Source organism: Caenorhabditis remanei, chromosome III (genome assembly GCF_010183535.1).
Source record: "Caenorhabditis remanei strain PX506 chromosome III, whole genome shotgun sequence".
Lineage (NCBI taxonomy): Eukaryota > Metazoa > Nematoda > Chromadorea > Rhabditida > Rhabditidae > Caenorhabditis > Caenorhabditis remanei.
In genome coordinates this window covers 6,074,839-6,095,628 of record NC_071330.1, presented here as the reverse complement: position 1 = coordinate 6,095,628, position 20,790 = coordinate 6,074,839, and the positions used below count along the sequence as shown (strand labels likewise).

At 43.2% G+C, this 20,790-nt stretch overlaps 2 protein-coding genes across 2 annotated transcripts; one reads left to right on the top strand and one right to left on the bottom strand.

Annotated features, from left to right (window-relative positions):
• Positions 1 to 5,252: 5,252 nt before the first annotated feature.
• On the bottom strand, positions 5,253 to 5,639 carry GCK72_009380 (uncharacterized protein; the record flags this gene model as incomplete). Its single annotated transcript, XM_053727354.1, has 1 exon — positions 5,253 to 5,639. One exon carries the CDS (start codon positions 5,637 to 5,639, stop codon positions 5,253 to 5,255), a length of 387 nt encoding a protein of 128 aa, XP_053586931.1.
• An 11,039-nt stretch (positions 5,640 to 16,678) lies between these two features.
• GCK72_009379 (uncharacterized protein) lies at positions 16,679 to 19,793 on the top strand (the record flags this gene model as incomplete). Its single annotated transcript, XM_053727353.1, has 10 exons — positions 16,679 to 16,687; positions 17,999 to 18,176; positions 18,224 to 18,317; positions 18,367 to 18,463; positions 18,529 to 18,685; positions 18,733 to 18,805; positions 18,892 to 18,951; positions 19,236 to 19,366; positions 19,417 to 19,597; positions 19,646 to 19,793. 10 exons carry the CDS (start codon positions 16,679 to 16,681, stop codon positions 19,791 to 19,793), a joined length of 1,128 nt encoding a protein of 375 aa, XP_053586930.1.
• Between the last annotated feature and the right edge of the window lie 997 nt (positions 19,794 to 20,790).

The window sequence follows — 20,790 nt, the reverse complement described above, 5'->3', positions numbered from 1 at the left end:
TCAGCCAAAGAAACATTGTCACATTACGGAATTCAGGTTGAAGTCTGACTTGATGAAAAGCCTTTTCGATATCAGCTACCACGATGATTGGTGGAAACCTCACTCTGACTAGAATTCCGAATATAGGAGTGATCATGTTAGTCCCGGCGTATAAGCATTCATTCAATGAGAGTTCGCCGGCAGCGTGGCTGGAGGCGTCCAAGACAATGCGTAGCTTGGTTGTCATTGAATCTTCTTTTACTACGCAACGATGTGGGATGTTGTACTTTGGACCTTTGACTTTCAGCATCTCCGGTGTAACCTTCTCAATATAGCCAGCGATTTCTTGATCAATGATAATCTTCGCGTACTTTTCGAGAAGATCTTTGCCTCTCTTCAAAGTCACAAGAAGACTTACTAATCTTTTGAACGCTACTGCATAATTGTCAGCTAGCCGTACTTGGTTGCCATTGTAGGGAAGTGCTACTTCCAGTTGTCCGTCTTTGTTGAATTTGACGGTTTTGTTGAATTCAACAAGTAGATCGAGAGTGGTCTTCTTGAGATCATCGGATACAGTTATGTTCTCGATTCCCAGATTCTCAACTCTGTACATTTGGGCAACAAGATACGTTAGCTTTGTCATGGCGTCTTCAGGTTCACAGCTGTTCAGAATTGTGTTGGCCATGTTGATTGTTGATTGATACTCGTCAGATTGTAGCGGATGGTGTCCTGGTGACCATAGGTCTAGCCTCGGCACAGGGTGGATCAAAATTCCGAGCTGAGTTTGCTCCAGTGCTCTTCCGGATGGAAGAATGTGTTTGCGGTATTGTCGTTGAGCTGAGATCCAGGATAACAGGTCGTTTCCCAGAATCATGTCAATTTTTCGACCGTTGTGTTTTGCACTGGTTCTGACTCTTTGAGTATCAATTCTATGGCTTCTAATATACTGTGAATCTTCTAACGAACATTTTGGAGCAGCGAACTTTGTATTAGGAAGTGTTGGGGTACCTACAATCATAATAGAAAGTGGTTTATCGGTACCATTTAAGGATAAATTTAAAGCAAAAATCTTCGTTCTGGCGAAAGTGGTGGAACTGAATCCTTGAACTGTAAGTTGTGTTTCTTTCAAGATTGGTAGTGACAGTGCTTTGGCTTTAGCCTCGTGTATGAGAGACAACGATGCGCCCGAATCCGACAGAGCCAGCAGATGTTGTCCATCCGAGGTCTCCAGACATAGAAACGTTAAGCGGTTGTTGTCACAATCGGCAATCGCCGTAGTCACTTGATGAGGTGGTGATCTTGCCAGAAATCTGGTAAACAACAACATAGCCAGTTCGTTAGGATCTTTGTCCTCCGAACAATCTTCGGAAACGAGATTTTTGAAATAGGTGATATTGGTAAGGTCAGCAACAAAGTACCTTGGTGGTACTGCAGAGAAAGAAACATTATTATTAGAAACAAGATTAGTAGAACAAACAGGTGAAATCTCAGAACAATAGTTATTGTAATATGCTGTTGGCAAGTCAGCGTGTGACACGGGATTCGGTACTTTTGACCCCGTGTCTGCCGGAATGCCTTTATTGAGACTTGTTGGTGTTACGGGCACGAAAAAATGTTTCGACCTTCTTGGCACCTTTTGGATAGTTCTTTGGGTTTCTGTAATGTTCTTTCCTGGGACAACCACCCATGTTGTGGAGTCCATCGCAGTAACCGCAGCGGTACGCCGCGACGCATTTGGTGATCTCATGTTTACGAGCACAGATTGGGCAAAGCCCTTTCTGTTTGATCTTGTTGCGGAATTCTGTACTTGGCAGTGGGCATCTGATGATATGATGTTTTCCACCGCAGACAGCGCATTTCGAGTCTTCCTCGTTGGTGTATGGAAACGTCCGATGAATCAATTTCAGATTAACGCCTTTAGCTCCTGGGGCATAATAGCCTTCCAGTTTGGCGTTGGTGGCAGGATCTGTGTATTCATGCGGATGTTGTGATGCAACGTAAACTGGATCCCTATTATTTGCGCTTGCGGTCTTGTAGCTTTGTTGACCTGCGGATGCTGTCCGACTCTGATTGGAATTCGTATAGTGTATAGCAGCGTATGACTCTGGTAGTTCATTCATTGGAGGCTGATTCATCTGGCTAGTGAATGTATGTTCGATAGTTATGACTTCGATTTCACTGCTGATGTGATCGAGGATTTGATCGTGAGTGATGTTGTCCTCTCCGATCTCCACCGTATATCTGGCTAGACTTTTCCTGAAGTCTGCTGGAAGTTTTGCTCCAATGGCTCCGCTGACCATGTGGTCGGTTGCTGGAACACCTTTGTCTTTTAGCTGTTGAAGAATTCCGGCTATTTTCACGACGTCCAAACGCATTGCATCTGGGTCTGTTTGATGGAAGGGCATTTTCTGCAGCTTCGAAATGAGGCTGTGTCGATTGTTGATCTTTCCATAGACCTTCTTCAATGAGCAGAATGTTGTCATGATGGCGATGTGCGAGTCTTTGGCAAGCGAGATGCAATTCTTTGCTGGACCAGTAATATGATTCAGGAGAATGGCATACTTCGCCTCCGCGTTGAAGTGACTGTTCGATAGAACGAACTTTGAATATACATGTTCGAAAAAGTCCAAATCCGTTGTACCATCAAATTTCGGCAAGTATTTCAGCATAAAGTCTGCTGGTACCCCGGTGTTTTGCGGGCCAGCAGCTGAGGGCTCAGTGGTTTTGGGTTTCGGAACTTCCTTTTTGCGATTTCTTGTAGTTTGGGGACGTGGCGCCTGCGCTTCTTGTGGGCGATCTGTTTCATCGCCGGAGTCTGCGGAAGCTAGTCCTTGTTCATATCTGCTCGCATAGTCAGACTCGGAACCCTCTGAGTTCTGTTGCTGTTGTCTCTTGCTTCTCTTTGAGATGATAGATTCGGCTCTTTCTTGGAAACGGGCATCCATTCGCTGCTCCAGTTCATGAATCATGCTGGTATTATGATGCACTATCTGCTTTTGATGCTCAGCAACTGAATGTATCGCTTGCATGATATCATGCATGTTTGGAGTATTGTTTGCGATTGGTGTCTCGTTATGTTGTGGCACAACTAGAGGGCTTCTGAAGGGTACTGGTGCGCTCAAGGTTGGCGTTTCAATGTGTTTTTCAACATTAGTGATGACTGAGGCTCGTGTGCCCGCAGACGTCGAAACCATTTGCATCGTGGCTTGGGCTCTTGTTGCCATAGTGGCTGGAGCCGTGGCTACATTATTATTCGGAGTCGACGCTGCTATTGGCGATGGTTGAGCAGTGATACGTTGGGGTCTATCTGCGTGGAGAGCAAGCGCCTGGTTCGGCATTGGTGAATGTTCAACATGTGGTTGAGCCAATGTCATAATGTCTCGCGGCTGTTGTGCAAGCTCATTCTGCAGAGAGTAGACACGATCAATGTTTTCAGTCTCTTGAGCAGTTCTCCTTCTGATGTCCTCATCGTGGGCGCGACGATGTTTGTCTGCATTGATCCTTAGGATACGGTTCTCTTCTTGGAGTCTCAAGTTCATGAACTTGTGACCGTTGGCCAGCTGATCGAATGCTTCGTAGTCGTAGTCCATTTGAGAGATGTTTCGTGCTGCGGATGATGTGATTGGTCCGGAGCTAGATTGAGACTCAGTGCGGATAGCTGATGGTTGTTCTACAGTTGTAGACTGCATGTTGTTCTGGCGGACGTTGACGTTGTCCGAAATTCCGCTACCGAGCTCGTTATCTTCTACCAATCTGTCATCTTCCTGAGCACCCGTTCCATATGGATCGAATTCAGTTGGGTGACGACCACAAGATGCCAGGACATACTCCAGATTGTTGACGCCGTTGTTGAGGTCAAGTAAGACTTCGTTGGCACCACTGTCATGGAGAGCGTCCGTGACTTCCTTGAGGAATGCGTCTCTGTCCGGGGATGCACGCATCTCCGGTTTGTTGAATTGTCTCTCAATAAAGTCACTGAGTTCCGTGATCTTTTGGATCGCAGTCTTCATTTTGAGGACTAGCTTATCCGTAGATTCGAGTGTTTCGGCGTCAATATTTTCGAGGGTCTTGTTCTGTGGATCATCGAAAAACGTCAGCTTCGCTTTCGAGGCTTCAATGAGCTCCTTGGCTTTGCCGATGGATTTTTTGATCACAGTTTTGGTGGGACCTACGATCGACTGCGTGAGCGTCGGTCGAGATCGTGAGCGAGACTTGGCTCCTGTACGTGGCACCTCACGCTCCGGGGGGAGCGAAAGAGCTTTGCGGCTTCTTGGTACCGGGGATTGAGAGCGGCTAGTGAGGCTAGACATCCTTTTGGGCGATCGATTGTCGATGACAATGAAGAATCCAGTTAACTGAAAAAAAGATGTTGTATACCTAGAAGTTGCAAATGCAACCATCATCGGTGGATACTGGAGCCTTGGGGATGATGACTAGCTAAGATCTTGTGAGAAATAGCTGCTCTTTTGAACACATTTGGGCTACATGATGTTGTGTATGTGTAGACTGTATGTATGAATGTTACAGAGTATGTCCAGACAGCGGTAAAAGCTGCTGGATGTTTGTATATTGCACAGCAGCGCAATATACTGAATGACTGGGTTGGGATTGACACTCTACAGTAACCGAGAGCTGCGCAACTCTTGGTGGAAAGTCACCGCGCACCCGTCCGATTCCAGTAAACCGTCGGAATCATCTGGGCAACATAGCTTCATAGGACCCGCCCATTCCGGCTCCGACAGACTGTCGGAGCGTCGAGCATTGTAACCGTAGGTTCGCAAATACTAGGGTGCCTACTTATAGTGGTTTCCTCAGCCTCCTTTCAGAGACTGATACTGACGACGAGCAGCTCTTACAATCACCGGATTCAGCGCGACCACAGGTCCGCAATATATGCTCCTCATGCAGTGGCTGTTCAGAGTAAAACCTTAATGTCGGTGTCCGATACATAAATGCGTCTTCCGCCTAATTTCAGGTAATATTTTAAATACCCGGTCCGGTTAGGAATATTGATTCTATTAGACCTAGTTGCAGCAGTCAGCGCTAAAGCGCGAAGTTATGTCTATATTAGATCTTTTGTGAGTCGAATATTATCGATTGTTTAGCTTTTGTCTTGTTTATTTAAGAACAGGAACACAGATTTAATCTCAATTCAAATTTATTTGATTGGATTTAAGAAGACAAGTAAGACGAGTAAAACATATGGCACAGGATCGGTTTGCGGGTTGTTGTATGAAAGAATGGAAAGATTAGCGGATGTTGTTGACTTCGAGCTATAGCTCTTGAGGAATCTCCTCGAAGTTGGTCGACTGACATCCGCAATCCTCCGTATCCTCCTCCAGTTGAGTCATGAGCTGTTCCCAAGTATACTGGAGCCAAACTCTCCAACGTCGTGCTGGAAATTTGGAGAACAGCTCTATCGTGGGCATGACCAAACGATGTCCAAATGCTCCAGCTGCGGCCAATTCGTCCGGGCAGTCGTAGAGAGTAACTTCGACTGTGTTGACCGGATTCTGCCGGACTTCGACCATCACCTGCATGGCAGCTCTGACTAATGGGTAGTAGTGAATCATCGCGAAGTTGTCACTTTCGATGTCTGGTTGGATCTTCTGAGTCAGAAAGCTGAGCATCCACTGGGTGTGTACGGCGAGTGTTGGCATTGACCTGGGTACTGCGGAGTTGAGGGCTTGCTCGAGGTCCTGGGATCTTAAGACGCCGAACCACATATCTTCAGCGAAGAGTTGTGCGGCCAGTTGTTCTTCCGCCATTTCCTCTTGCTCGTTCCCGTCCCTGAACCGTGGGATCTCGTCGCGGAACCAGCGGTTGTTGTCCTGGTTTTTCGAAGCGATCGAAATCTCGTACAGGTCCGAACTGATCGTCACCGAGCATTGATTGGAATGCATTTTGTACCGTCTCCTGCTGCCATAAATCGATCGTTGGGACCAAGACGAAGTCAGCTCCGATTGTTGCTTTGGCACACACATTGACGGCGTTGTTCTTCTCCAGCATCACGATCAGAATACGTTCGTGAGACAGCGCATGTCCCAGCTTGACTAACCAACGATAGTATTTGCGGATGTTGGCCAAATCGTACTGATTCCACACGTCCATACGTTGGTCCTCTTGAGCTGTGAGGATGTAAGTCAACGCTTGAGAACGGCAGATGTACGCCGGTTTCCCGTCTGGAGGTGGGATTCGCATCAGCTTGTTGAAGGCTCGATGCTGGAACGCATGTCTCGCTGGTTGGTCCAAGATTCTGAGTGGTTCGTGGCACCAGGGAAGAACTTTCGAGCTCATCTCTCTATCAAGGTTGGCTTCGCGAATGTCTCTTTGCTGAAAAATGAATTGTTTTGCATTTTTTACAGCTGGGGGTAGATAGTTTACCTCAGAACCATTGCTAGCCTGTGAACCTTGAGAGGGGCTTGATGTGTGTGTTGTAGCGGCGGATGTTGGTCTTTCAGCAGTCTGAAACAAGAATGTCTTCCAGTTGTGTCTTGATTTATTTCGAGACAAACCGTGTCGGAAGTGATTCCATTCTGTTGTTGAGACTGTGACTGTGACGATTGCTGGCTTGCTTGTGGTTCAGGAGTTTCCTGAATATGTACGATTTGATTAGTTACTCTATCTTAATCTTGTTTACCTCGCGGGTGTTGGCTTCCGATGAGAGTTGACTATGATTGTCGAGAGTTTCAACAACTTGCATAGCGGATTGTGCTCGAATCTCCATCTCAAGTTTTCTTTCCATATGTAAAGCCCAGTCGCTGATAGATTCGGATGGTCTTACACACAGATTTGGTTGATTGGATGTCGATTCTGATGCACTCGGAGTCTGCAAAAAGCATATTTATCCTCCGTATTGTCTCAAAAGTAGCTTACCGTTGAGTTCTGATGAACCGCGGATGTTGGCCTTGCACTTGTGCTCGGCTGTGAATCCGAGTGATCGTATGTCGGCAATTGAGGAGTGCCATACTGTGGTCTTTCCACAAATCTCGGCGGTTGTCTCAATCCTGGAGGGTCTGCTCTCAAGATTGGAGTTTCCACGAGATTCCGATCAACTGGTCTTTGGACGGCTGGACGTTCAAGTGGACGTTGAACAGGTGGCGAATATTGTCTCTGGACCTGATGCGGATGGTGTCGTGGATAGACTAGACGTCTATTGGCAGTTGGCGGTGGTGGCATTTGCATCTGTAAATACAAATGTCTTTTGGAATTCCTCGATGAGTTTTTATCATTAGAATAGATTAAAACTCTTACCGATTGTATGCGATCTGGATACATTCTGGCCTCTGTGACCATTTGTCCGATTCTCTCCAAGTATGCGATGGATTCTTCGTCGAAGAGTGGAATCGGAGCCTGCGCCTGATTGAAGAATTCCGGTGGAACCATGGATCGATAGTCGGCTCTCCGGTTTTCCCTGGCGCGGATGTAGGCACGGATTTCCGGAAAGGGAAACTCGTTGTTCCAATCTTCGAAGAAGTGAAGTCCTCGATGTACCTGTTGTCGATTGGCTGGCATTCGACGCAAGAGTAGGTGATATGGGTTGTCCACATGTGAACGATACAATAGCATATGTTGTCCGGATTGCAGCATCTGACGCATTCTAGTATAGTGTTGGCGGCGGATGTTGTTGACGAAAGCTCGGAGCTCGTTCACATTTTCGGGATGTCCAAATCGATGATGACAGAGGTCAGTTGCGGTTGTGTGTCCAGGTCTTCTGCACAGTTGGCACAGCAATGGGGTACAGTTGATGTGGGTTGCCGACCTCGAATTGCACCAGTTGCAGTATGACACGAGATTGATGCTCATGAACTCGATGCGGGTGGTGTCTCTGAGGTCCGCGAACGGACATTCGGTCGCCGCGTGGTCCCACATCGGGAATCCCAACAATTGGCTGGCACATATGGGGCAGCGTCTCGAAACTCCGTTGACCATTGGTTCATGCACTGATCTTGCGTAACGTAAGAAGAATTGTTGTGCTCTCGGTGCCTGCTGGATTACGGGGAGTCGAATCACCGATTGTTCCCAGTGCACTGCGGGTGTTGGTCTCTCTTGTCTCCAAACGAATAGACGTAACGATTCGCCGTCGAAGATTGAGTTGGGCAACAGGTTGATTGTCCAAGTCTCCTCGAATCTCGCGAAAAGACGAATATCTGTCAACGTGAAAGGTGTTCTTCTATCGAAGAACTGCTCAAATGACATTTGTCTGATGACGACGTCTTCCTCTCTTGGTTGTGGATGTCTTGGCGGATGTTGTACGTATGGTCCGCGGATGTTGGGCGGACGCTCGTGACCTTCCGGCGGGACGTGTTCCAGCGGGAGAAGATTCGGACGTTGATTGGCCATCTGAATTATGGAATTGTTTTCTCTTTCAGGGCTTTTGGTTTCATCACGACAAGTTTGGAGAGGAGACTTACAACAAGGCGCAGATTTTTGAAGACTGCTATCAGAATTGTTCTGGTTATGTACAATCTTTAGTATTCGATCTCTTATATAATGCGCGAATCTAGAGCAATAGGTTAACGTGTCAGTGCAACGTGTCGCTATGTCTGTAGTTCACGTAAAATATTTAACTTTTTGCTGCTTACAGTTCAGACTAATGTCCTCAATATCAATCGATATAGATTTGATGCAAGAATATCATAAAAACAGCCTCCCTGACGGAGTCTTGTCTGCATTATATCTCTTTTATAGTACGATCTTTCTTGTAATCTTTTGTTCAAATTCCTGGGTGCCAGCCCAGTCTTTTGATGTGTGAAATCTCGCTACCAACATTATTACTCATGCAATCCTTTGCGTACCGGGTTATAACTCCGATACAGACAACATTCTTTCTGCTACAATCTGTAACTGCCACTTATAGACCTTAATCAGTCGACAAAGTCACGTGCATTGGCTTTATGAGTATTCTGTTGGGTCCTCAGGAGTTGGCGACTCCTTTGGATACTACAATGTCCTGGATACTACGCAGCTTTAACTATCGTCAGTGCCATAGTTTATGGATTCTAGTAACATCTCCATACTTCAATTATAGCCGAAACTATAACCTAACTTTCGGAATAACAATCCCAAATGGGTGAGGTTTCCCTGAACCTAGCCGAAACTTATGGTCACGTGGGGGATACCTCGATTGAAGTGTGTGAGTTCAATGCAAGTCGCATCTTACTCGAGATGTTGTGACTTCTAGCTCTGGAAAGATGTTTCACTTCCTTTACTGTCTGTCGTTGTTGTTTTGGCTCTGGATACAAAGCAGTAGCTTTGAAGAACCGAGGTGGATGTTGCCTATACTCGTTTGTGTAGGTCTTCTTATGTAGACGTTTGTCCGAGGACTAACGTTTGAAGTGTTGATGATGTGTCATCTGTAGTGTTGTGCAAAATACGTCTTGCATTGTTGAAAATTTTATGTGGGTTTGTCATCCCCATGTATCTGATACTCTTTGAGTAATCAGTGAATGTGTACCTATGCGGTGTTGTTGTAGCTAAATGTGTTGCTTTAAAGTTTGTGTTCAAAAGAGCACCTTGTTGCTAGTCATCATCTCATTCTCTCCAAAATCTCCGTGATGTCGCCTATAAATAGATATTCGACAGAGTATGTGTACTCAAGAGTTACAGAAGAGGAGATAAGAAATATGATTGATAACTTTTAATGCTTTATTCAATGAGCAAATGCTCCAAAGCTTTTTATGCAACAATTGTCCATAAATGGAACAAAAACAAGGGTGTCTCCAGTGAGATAACAAGGTTAACAACAACAAAAATAATAGAAAAAAGCAACAATTTGATTGAGGATCAGCGGATGTTGTAGTTCGACAGCAGATGTTGGCGACTTCTGTGACCGGCTCAATGTCCACGTCTCGAAGTGCCGCGTGCTAGCGGATGTTGCTGAAAATATCAACGATTGCTTACTATCAGGCTGTGTTATAGGTTATACCTTGATGACCGGAGTTTTTGGCTTGTTTGGTGGCTCGTGACTCGCTCCCGAACCGTTGTTCTGCGCTTTGAAGACGCAGAAGACCGGGTGATGATACGAGGCCTCTTCGTAGTCGACGTAGCGGAAGCATTTGCGGCACTTAACGCCGACTCTCGTGCATTCCTCATGCAATCCTTTGTCGTTGGCTCGGAAAGGCTCCAGACATTGGATGCAGACGTTCAACTTGTGTGCCTGTTGAATCCTGTCGATCGATTTTGGATACGAACGACAGTTTTCGGTGTTGTGGGCGTCGGAGTCACAGAGAATGCAACCTCGCTGAAATATATCAGTTATGGTTCTCTTTCCAATGAATCAAATGATAACTCACGTTGACTTTTGCAGATGTTGTCCCTGGTTTTTCACTTTTAGTGTTCTCCAGTTTGTAAGGGTTGCGAGTGACTGACGTGACGACGGGTGTTGTCGCTGTCAAGAGACCTTCGATGCGTCCGGTGGCCGCTGCTAGCGAGCCCACTAGTTTGCGAGTCTCATCAGTGCGTCCGACGACATCAGCCATGCCTTTGAGCCAGTCCTCTTGGTGATGCGTGTTGATGAGTGATGCGACAAGGTCTTGGAGACCGCGGATGATGTCACATGCATTCTGTAGAGTGTCAACGGTCTTGTTGTTTGACTTCACAAGTTCTTTCATGTTCTTATCAATGCAGGACATCATTGTGGCTATCTGATCGGTTGATCTGATCCACGTTGGAGCCACGTCATCTGCTGATTTGAACGTTTCCAACTTGTTCTTGACAAACTTGATCGCTTCACGCAGTTCCTTGTACTCTGGAAAAACGGGACGTTAAAGGTTATAGGCTTATAGAAGCGTATTGTTACCCTTTGACGCTACGAAGGCGGATGTTGGCTCCATTGGTTTGGAGGCGATCAAGCGAACTTCAAGATCTTCTTTTCGAGTTTCAGCGGATGTTGGCTCCGAGATTCTTCCCTTCTTGGGAATGACCTGCGGCTCCGAAGCATGAATCCCAGAAGTCTTGGCTCCCCTCTTCTTCGCCGAAGACGATGGCCCGTTGTCCTGGTCCTCCTCTTGGCGTCTCGGGCTTGCCGAACGACGAGAAGTACGTTTGGATGTCGCGGGTGTTGTCTTCAACTCCTCGTTGATCGCTCTCACGACTCTTGAAGTGTCGTCGTCGCTTTGAATTTCCTCAATGTCACTCATTCTGCAATAAATATTACATGGAGACACTATGAGAGTATAGCGAAAGATAACAATAGTCGTATAATACGAGAAGTGATCTGAAATATCAGTAAGAAAGTGAATTTTATTCAACTTTTTATTCTTTTTTCCTGATAAAAACAGAGAAGGTAAAACAATGGTTTCAACAAAACAAAGGTTAACAATGCCTCAAAGGCGTTCTTCGGCTATCAGCCATTTTCACACGACTTCAGTGTCTGCGGGTGTTGGCGCCATTATCCAATGGGTTCCATCCGAGTTTGAGAGACTTCAGCTCGCTAAGCGAGTGAGAGGTCATCTGGTGATGTACTTCGAGAATTGCCTCTTGGAGGACTCTTCTGGCTTCGCATTGAATGTTGGCGTCGTGTGCTGCATAGTGGTGCATCATCGTTTTGATGCATGGACACTTTCTGCGACCGAAGGTGTGTGGCCTGAAGGTGTGGACGGGCGGATGTTGTACCAACTCCGTCACTACAAGTGCGGAAGTTGTCTCCTTGGCCCAGTCCTCCTCCTTCTTGTCGGCGATACGCTTCTTCTCCTTGAATTGCGGGTGTTGGTCATCCAAGTACAGCAGCTGCTTAGCATACGCTCCATGAACGGAGTAGTATGCAATTTGGGTGGAGCTCTTCGTGTGGATGCGGATGTTGAAGCGAGTTCCAAGGAACTCGCGGGCCTCCGACCATTTTGAGAGTCCATTGATGATTGTCTTCGCGTCCCTTGGCATCGGCTTCAACGAAACTCTTTGCAGAATTTCAGTGAGCTTTTGCTCGTTGTCACCGCAGCTTCGGACGAGTTGGCGAATGCCTTCCGAGATCCCCGAACAGCATACGGCTCTTTGGACTAACCCTGCAAGGAAGAAATTCGTTATATTTTCGACGTTTTGCTATAATTGTACCTCCGATTCTGTCCATGATTGGAGCAGATGCGGTTGGTGGCGTTGGACGCGGGTTGTTGGCCTGAGGTGGAGTTGTGCGGCTGTTGTAAACAGATGTGTCCGCAGAGAGTCCTGGTGGGAACGGATGCGGGATTAGAGAGCTTGTCCCGTCAGCGTTGATGACTCGGCACTGGTTGAAGTGTCCTCCTCCCAAGTTGACCCATCCTTTGGCCATAGAGGCTTTGACTCGCTCGTTGAATGCTGTAACTATATAGTTATACAACAATTCTTCTCTCAATTACTCTATACCCTTGTGGAGATCGGCTTCTAGCAGATGTTGATGACGTGGAGCACCCGATGCTCTAGGCGGCATGCGGATGTTGTTGTCGGTGTCCGAATCACCAGACTCCTTGTCGACGTCGTTGTCTGAAGCGCCAGAATCCTTGTTGACGTCGTTGTCCGATTGATTGCTGCGGCTGTCGACATCGTGCTGTAATAAAAACAGTACAATTGTGGGTTATTATAGGTAAAGAGAGTTGAGTTTGAGTTCATTTGCCTTAAATTAGCAATTTTTTAGCTGCAAATCAGTGTCTTTCAGTATATTTCTATTAAATTTCAATGAAATAGTGACCGAAATTCTGAGCTATGAGCAATAATCGATTTCTATGGGTGGGAATTCGAAATATTTTCGAAAGTAGCGCTGGAACCGCTACGCGGCCGCGTCGCCTCCACCGGAATTCAAAAATTGCATCATTAAGTGAGGTTTTTTGCTGAAATTCTCTCGGAAGTCCTTAAAATCTAATAGAAACTGGGCGGAAATGGTGTTAGCTTTGATGCTTTTACCGAATTTCAGCAGTTTGACTACTAGTTCGTCGGCGTTCACTGAATTTTAGCTTAAAACTGCTCAAAATCACTGATTTTTAGCGTTTTTTGTCGAAATTTCACGAAATTTTAGCGAATGCGACTAAAATTTTGCCGAAAGCCTGGCCTTTGGCCTTTTTATCCACAAAAGAGTGAATTTTATCTGGATTTGACACAAAATTTTAAGCTTTTAGCTACTTTTCGATGATTTTCAGTCGAAAATTATCGATTTTTTTGCGTTTTTGGTCGAAAATTCTCAGATATTTTCAGATTTTTTGGGTATTTTTTCTATTCATGACAAGAAGATACCAACCTCACTCTTATCAGAGCTTGAGTCCGCGGACGTTGGCGTTGGAATTGCGGCGGAAGTTGTCACAGACTTTTCCTCCACATTTTCGTCGGCCTGTTGGGCGGATGGTGGTGATTTGTCGTCGAGTGCCATCGATAAGTCTGAAATAAACCCTTTAATTAATTATTATCACGGAAAATACGGATAAAATCAACGGAAATTGCGGAGAAACGGCAAGAGAGACGATAAAAAATTTTAGGAGAGAAAATATTTTTCGTTCGCGCTCGTTAGGTCCGCAGTCGTACGCAATGTCGGTGAACATTAGACAGCACGACTTTTTGGCGGGAAATTCAAACTTGTGTCGATTTACGGCATTGTTGCTCATGTTAAAAGCAAAATTGCTCATAATGACGCAAATTTGTGCGAAATTCATAGAATTTCGACTTGGGTGAATAGAAAAAAATCGAACAGAGTTTCGCCATGATGTGACACAGAGTTTTTCGGCATTCTACATGAGAACGACAATCGAAAAGGGGTCTCTAGTGCGGATCTGAGGCTAGTTCCGTCGTTTTTCAGAAGATGTCAGCTTCGACGGCGATTTTCGAGCGGATGTTGGCCAACGTAGACTTCGTAGAATAATGCAGACTTCGTAGAGTGACCGTGACATCGTAGAATAACGCAGACATCGTAGAAAATTCGACGTAGACCTCGTAGAATAACGCAGACTTCGTAGACTGAATTGTTCTTCTTTCTTCAACGATTTTCGAGCGGATTGTTGGCCAACCACGACTTCTACGATTCATTTGGCCTTCTTTCTTCTGCCTACACACTGTGGTGTAGGACTTTTCAGCTCGATTCGCGTCGTTGTCTGCCAAAATCCTCTTTTGACCAGGAATGGACTCGCGGACAATGCCGGGAGCCGTCGACTGGTGACGTTGACTGCCAAAAATTCTCCTTTGACCAGGAATGGACTAGCGGACAATGCCCTGAGCCGTCGACTGGTAACAAAGGAAAAATCTGAAAAGGAGAGAACGGAAAGACGACGAAAGCGCGGAAAATCAAAGAAAAACGAAACAAAGAGGGTAAAGGGTAACATGTTGCTATTTTTTAGCTACAATTGCTCACTTTTACACGTTTTTAGCCAAATATTCAGAAAATCAGAATTGTGCGAGCCGACTCGGTTCATATACAGCGGGAAAGAAGTCCTCGATAAATTAACGATTTGTGTAGAGACATAAGAGCCGTCTTCGAGTGGGAAATAATGTCGAAATCGATGAATTTACGATTTATGTAGAGACATCAGAGCCACTATACAACGGAAATGCCGAAATCGATAAATTAACGATTCGCCGCTGGCCATCAATTAAGAAATTGAACGGTCGTTATGCACCATGTGGAGAAGGCAAGTAAGAGCGGTCGGAGACTATTGCCTAATCCGTTATTATCACGCACTCTAATATGAATAATGGCTAGTTTTGTGTAAGATAAGCTATGTAACCGGAAATAACAGTACACATGTATTCAATGACCCATTTATTACGCTCTCTATCACGGAATTCCTTGATAAAGCACCAAAAAAGGTAAAAAGAAGATAAAAATGATGAAGTTGACGGTATGACGAGCAGGTGACTGCGAGGAGTGCGTGCGGGTGTTGTCATTGATGGCGAAGGTAAAAAAGGTGACAATGCACCCAAAAACCTTCGGAAAAGATGGAAAATCCATTCAATGCACTCACAACAAAATACGCGCGCTCCTCCTTGCACCCGTTCGCATATACGAAACTATTCGCAACTGAATGAGTGGGTGTGGGAATCTCTCAGTGAGAGAGTGGAGGATTAGAGAAGTGCAGGGGAGCGCGTTTGCATATTTACTTTGCGAGGGTATTTGAATTATAATTAATTGTTAATCAATATAAAATAAGCCTGATAACAGGAAATAAAGGAGAATAATAACAAGGTGAGTAGAACAGAGAGTAACGAAGGTTCTGAAGGTCCTAGTTTTGTGGGCAAAACCTTAGGGGGCCTTCAGATGACCTTCAAGTTGGCAACTGAGAACATTCTCTGGTAAAGTTGACAACAGCATCTATCTTACTGTTTTCAGATTTCTCGGGGATCCTAGTTCTTTGAAACCTCAGATACTCATCCCAATTTTTGACCTACACTCGTTTTCAGCCCACGTCGAAAACATGTGCTCAACTCAATTATGAAGCCAATTTATATGATTTCTTCTTCTTGTTTCTCCCCTAACCTTTACTCTATTTCCTTCTTGTTTCTTACATTTAAACTTTAGAACGATGTCGTGGAGAGCAAAGCTTCTTTTTTTCTTGAAGTCATTCACGAAACATTTTTTGAATGGAGTGGAAAGGAGGCATTTTAATTGGAAACTCGGTTTGACATGCACTCGAAAAAAGTTTCTTTTGAGAGTTGCAAGTTGAAGAGAAATGACCGGAAAACAAGAAAACACACGATTAGGTTTTAGGAAAAAAATGGAGAGAAAGGACCTCTTTGTGTTGGTCGCCGAGTTGGCTGGTCGGTTGCACTGAAATATAATTTAGACGGAAATCTGGAAGTTTTTTTGGAGGAAACCCGTGTGTTTTGTTTGTGTGGGTTTGCGACTTAAAGGGCAAGTTTCTGTAAGCTACAGTATAGATTCTGAGATTACTCAAAACTTGACTCTAATGCGATTTGGTGTTAGCTGGAACCGAGCGTAGAACCTTTGCCCGACCGAAAGCTGAAAAAATAAAAGTTTTTGATCAGTAATGTTTGTAGACGAAACCATGACTAATTGAAAATTGTTCTGAAATATAATTGTTGAAGATTTAAGATCTACAACTTTTCCATCAATTTTCTATAATTCTGAAATCTGAATCTTAACTTTCATTTCCTTGATGTCTAGAACTCATTCAGAAAATCAGAACATGTGAACGTCTTTTTGAATAAAACATGGTGTTGATCCCATCGAATTTCTAATGCATTATCCAAATGAGACCTCCCATTTTCCTCCATCCCACACATATTTTAATAACTTTCATCCGTGTTCTCTCTTCAAAAACAAGATTTTCTAAGTTTTACTTCTTCTAAAATTTCATCCTTCCAGATCTTCTTATATATATTTATTCTTATTATGTTCCACAAAATATATCATTCCTATTCCACGTCACAATTCATTCTCATCACTCTTGTGCGTCCTTACTCTTCTGTGCTCTTTTTTCTCTTTCCTCATGACTCCTGGCTCCGCCCACTTTTCTGTCGCCGGTCCCCTTCATCTCATTTCTTCGCCTTCTTTTGTCCATCTCTTCCGTCTCATCTTCTTGCCTTTTTCAGATCAGAATTGAAATATAAATATATATTTCTAAGATTCCATCTTTCCCACGAGACTCTTTTCTTTTTCTATTCACCTAATTTCTCTCTTTCGAGTGTCCATCTGAATATTTCTGGGGTCTTCTTCTCTCACGTCTACTTCTACTTTCATCTGGATCTTCCCCCACTTGACTTTTTTAATAGTCGAAGAAGTGGAAATATGACTATTGTAAGTTAAAATATTATATTTCTTTTTGTCTGGATTAGTAAAAAAAAGCTAGAAAAAGAAAAAAAAGAATAACAAGAGCTCCTAAGTAGGTTTATCGGCGTGGTTTTGTGTTATGATCCGATTATTCCTGCTGTAAAGCTTGTCTGAAAAATAAAATAGTAAAATAAGGAAAAGGAGAACAAAAACGGCGAAAATTGAAGGAAAACAAGCGATTTCAGAGTTGCAACCGGGCTATTTTGTCTAGAAGAAAAACAATGAATTATTTAGAAAAAAGAGAAGAAAAGCATTATTTTGATGATTCCATTCAAAAGAAATCTATAATTACATGCAAATGAAGAAAATGCGATCTGCTCATTCTTTTTTATGGTCCCCGGGGTTTTTCAGTGTTTTGATTTTCATAGAAATCATAGATCAAAACAGGTGCTGTATATTTGTAGTTCACAACTTTTCTATACGAGCTGTTCCTAGCCTTCCACTCACGACAAGAAAAAACTTTTTTTCAAAAAAAATCATTGATAAATACTTTCAATTTTGAAGAACTCAATTCTAAGCTCACTTCGGTTTCATCCCGGAAACGGAGTACATTTAGAAAAACTTAAGGGAAAGTACAATCCGCCTCGTCATGCACTTACCATCAGATATGTTGATTTGAATGGGATGGGTGGAAAATAGTTTGTCTAGTTGTGCCTCTCTGATTCGGGTCCGTACAGAAAAGTTGTTGACGGAAAAATGAAGCTATAGACCTATTCTACATATTATAATAGATTTGAGATCATAGGAAAATCGTTGAATCCAAAGCGCATGATAACACTTCACCGAGTACTTTTTAATCAGCACTGTCTGTATTGACGGAGATCATCGATAAGCATGTAGTACATCTTCATGGGAGTAAGCTACTCGCGTCATACGTTGTTAATACATTAATTCAGAACTTTAAAGTTCAAAGCACCCCCTAGGAATAGGCTACAATACACATGTAATGTCCTCTTCTTATTCTCTTTTCAAAATCTGTTCATTCAGAGAAACAACCGTAGCTTCTTCTAATTTTAAACGGGAAATAGTCTAGACTCACCTCGGAAAACAAAGAAGTCCTTTCGGATAGTACATGGCAATTATTGAATCTGTCTTCTATACAATTTCAAAAAAATAGATGTGTTGTTTTTCTGAAAAAAACTCTTTCATCAAAAGTTCTCTTGTCCCAAAAAGAAGGGAAAACAGGAAATTGCAATTTCATTTTTATTAAATATTTCTCTAGAAAAACTAAAGTGGAAAATAAAAGATCCTACGTCATATTTCATCTCTCTTTTCCAGGGCTATCGAACCTACGTGGCATCCACCTACATCGGCTTCAATGTCGTCGGATTCGCTATCAATGCATGGGTACTGTATGTGGTTGCTCCACTTCTGTTTGCTCCGGCAATTAAAGTACCAAAGAGTATACTTTTCTACATTTTCGCCCTTTGTGTCGGAGATTTAATGACCATGATAGGTATTAAAAGTTGAAAAATGGGAACTAAGAAAATGATAAATTTGCAGCCATGTTACTCCTAGTGATCGAGTTATTGTTCGGAACATGGCAGTTCTCTTCGATGGTATGCACCAGTTATCTCATTTTTGATTCTATGAATAAGTGAGTTTCTTGGATGGTTGCCATACTGCTAATCGAGACATTTTTCCAGATTCATGGCTCCAATGATAGTTTTCTTAATCAGTAGAACCTGCTATTCAACGGTGTGTTTGGATAAGACAAAAGGAGAGAAAGCGGCGACTTTAAAGGTAAGTTTGGGTCTTTTCTATTATACAAAACTATCTCTTTTCTATTATACAAAACTATTTTCCAGTACGCCGTGATCCAATTCTGCATTGCGCTAGCGTTTGTCATGATTCTCCTCTGGCCAGTCTTCGCTTATTCTCAAGTTTTCACTTTCTACATGAGCCCAAATTCAACTGCTCAAGAAGTGACTGTCATGAGGAAGTGCGGATTCTTCCCACCTCCAGGTAAGCCTTCAGAATCTCGACGTCACAATCCTTGATTCCTCTTTTAGAGATCGAATTCTGGTTCAACTTGATCGCTTGCATCACTTCCTATGCAGTACCTTTATTTGGAATTATTTACTGGTGAGTTGACTTCAATGTTTCCAAAAAAGTCATAAATAGCTGTGTGTGTTTCCTGTCTTTTTCTCCAAATATTTTTTCGTTTGCAGGTACGTATCGGTGCCATTCTTCCTGAAACGTCGGGCTCTGACGACATTGGTTGCCTCCAGGTACTTCCTTTTAGACTCTTTTTGTGATGAGAGTTGGAGGAAAATTGAGAGATTTCAGTCGGATGAGAATTCTTTATTGACACACTGGTGGTGACCCCTACGGCATTTCTTAGAAAGAACTTTGGGAAGGGAGAGAAAAAGATTCCAATGAGGAATAAATTATTAGAGAGAGAGAAGGAAGTGATCAAATTAATTTGATCTTTTGCGATGGACAAATAGAAAAATGAGTTGTTGTTTTTAACATAATAGTTCTCGACATGCAGATATGAATATTTTATTTGCAGCTCAATGGACGCTGCTCTCCGAAAAGTGATCACCACAGTTCTCCTTCTTACTGTAATTTATGTTTTGTGTTGGACACCTTATTGGGTTAGTATGTTCGCTAATCGCATTTGGACGATGGAGAAAAAAAGCAGTGAGTTTTTGGAAATTGAATCTCAAAAACCAAAAATTATATTTTTTCAGTCATCATAATTTCCTACTTTATTCACCTCCTTCCATACATCAGTTGTGTCGCTTATCCCTTGATTTTCACTCTTCTCAATAGAGGAATCCGATCGGCTCATGCAAAGATTGTAGCTGATCAGAGACGTCGTTTCAGAAGTTTGACAGATGAAGCTAGCTCTCAGATAAGAACTGCTATCAGGTAATGCATAATAATATGAAATATTTATAATATAAGTTAAATTTCCAGAACAATCCCGGGAACCAAAATGAAAAAGAACGAGTTTTTGACTCGAACCGAAGAGATTTCATCTGACAAAGCAGCGTCGGAAGCAATTTCAGAATTCCGTGACACCCTTCCATCTCAAACTTCTTTCCCTGATGAGACTCTTTTATGAGAATGACGTTATTGAGAATTTTTCTTGAATTTTACGTGTCAATTTGATTTTTTACCGGTTAATTCTACTTTTTCTTGCTTACAAATAATACTGTTGTTATTGCTTTCCTTTGTTTTTGTTATTGAATTTATTGCAGTGTGTACAAAAACTATAGTGAAGATATAGTATCGGAGAAGTCATCAAAACAAGTAAAGAGTCTAGAAACTTCTTGATTGAAGAAAAGAATATAGTAGTAGTTATTCTAGAATTGAAACGAAATTACTCGACAACAACGGAATCTCAAAAAGAAGAAAGTAGTCTGCCTATACTCATGTAATTTTCAGGTTGGGAGCTATCCGGGAGTTGCCATGAGTTTCTCAAGTTAGCCGTCAAAACGGAAGTCAGATGAGAGTTATGGCAGTTAGCCGAGATAAATGGAAGTTAGCCGATTGGGAACCTATATGGGACGAAATATGGAAAAACGGTTTCAAAACATCTCGGTTTTTCGATTTCACAGCTTTGAGAATTTTGAATTTCCAACTGAATTAAGTTTTCGGAGGTTTATCAGAACATACTTTGAAGTTTATTTCCGTAGTAGCAATTTAATGTAAAAACTAGTTCTCAAAGGTACTAATGAAACGGCATCGACTGCTTTCAATTGGTTCATCTCATAAAAACGTCAAATATAAATTCATGCAATCTGTTTTCTTAAAAAAAGCTGCCATTCTTCTAAAAACAACAATCGAAAGGTCAACAAGAAAAGAGACATTTTTGATCATCAATCTTCGCGAATATCTAATAATAACGACATTCATCCCTCTTATTCCTTATCTCTATTCTTCTCACCCCAATTCCAAATCGTGATATGTGTGTCGATAAAGAGAAGAAGAGAAATCCAAATCGGGTGCGGCTCTCTCCTAGAGATTTGCTCTCAGCGGCGGCGAGCCATCGGGAGGACGGGCGGCCCGTGAGGTATCTGTCATTACGGGAACATCATTTGTTTTCATTTTGTCTGGAG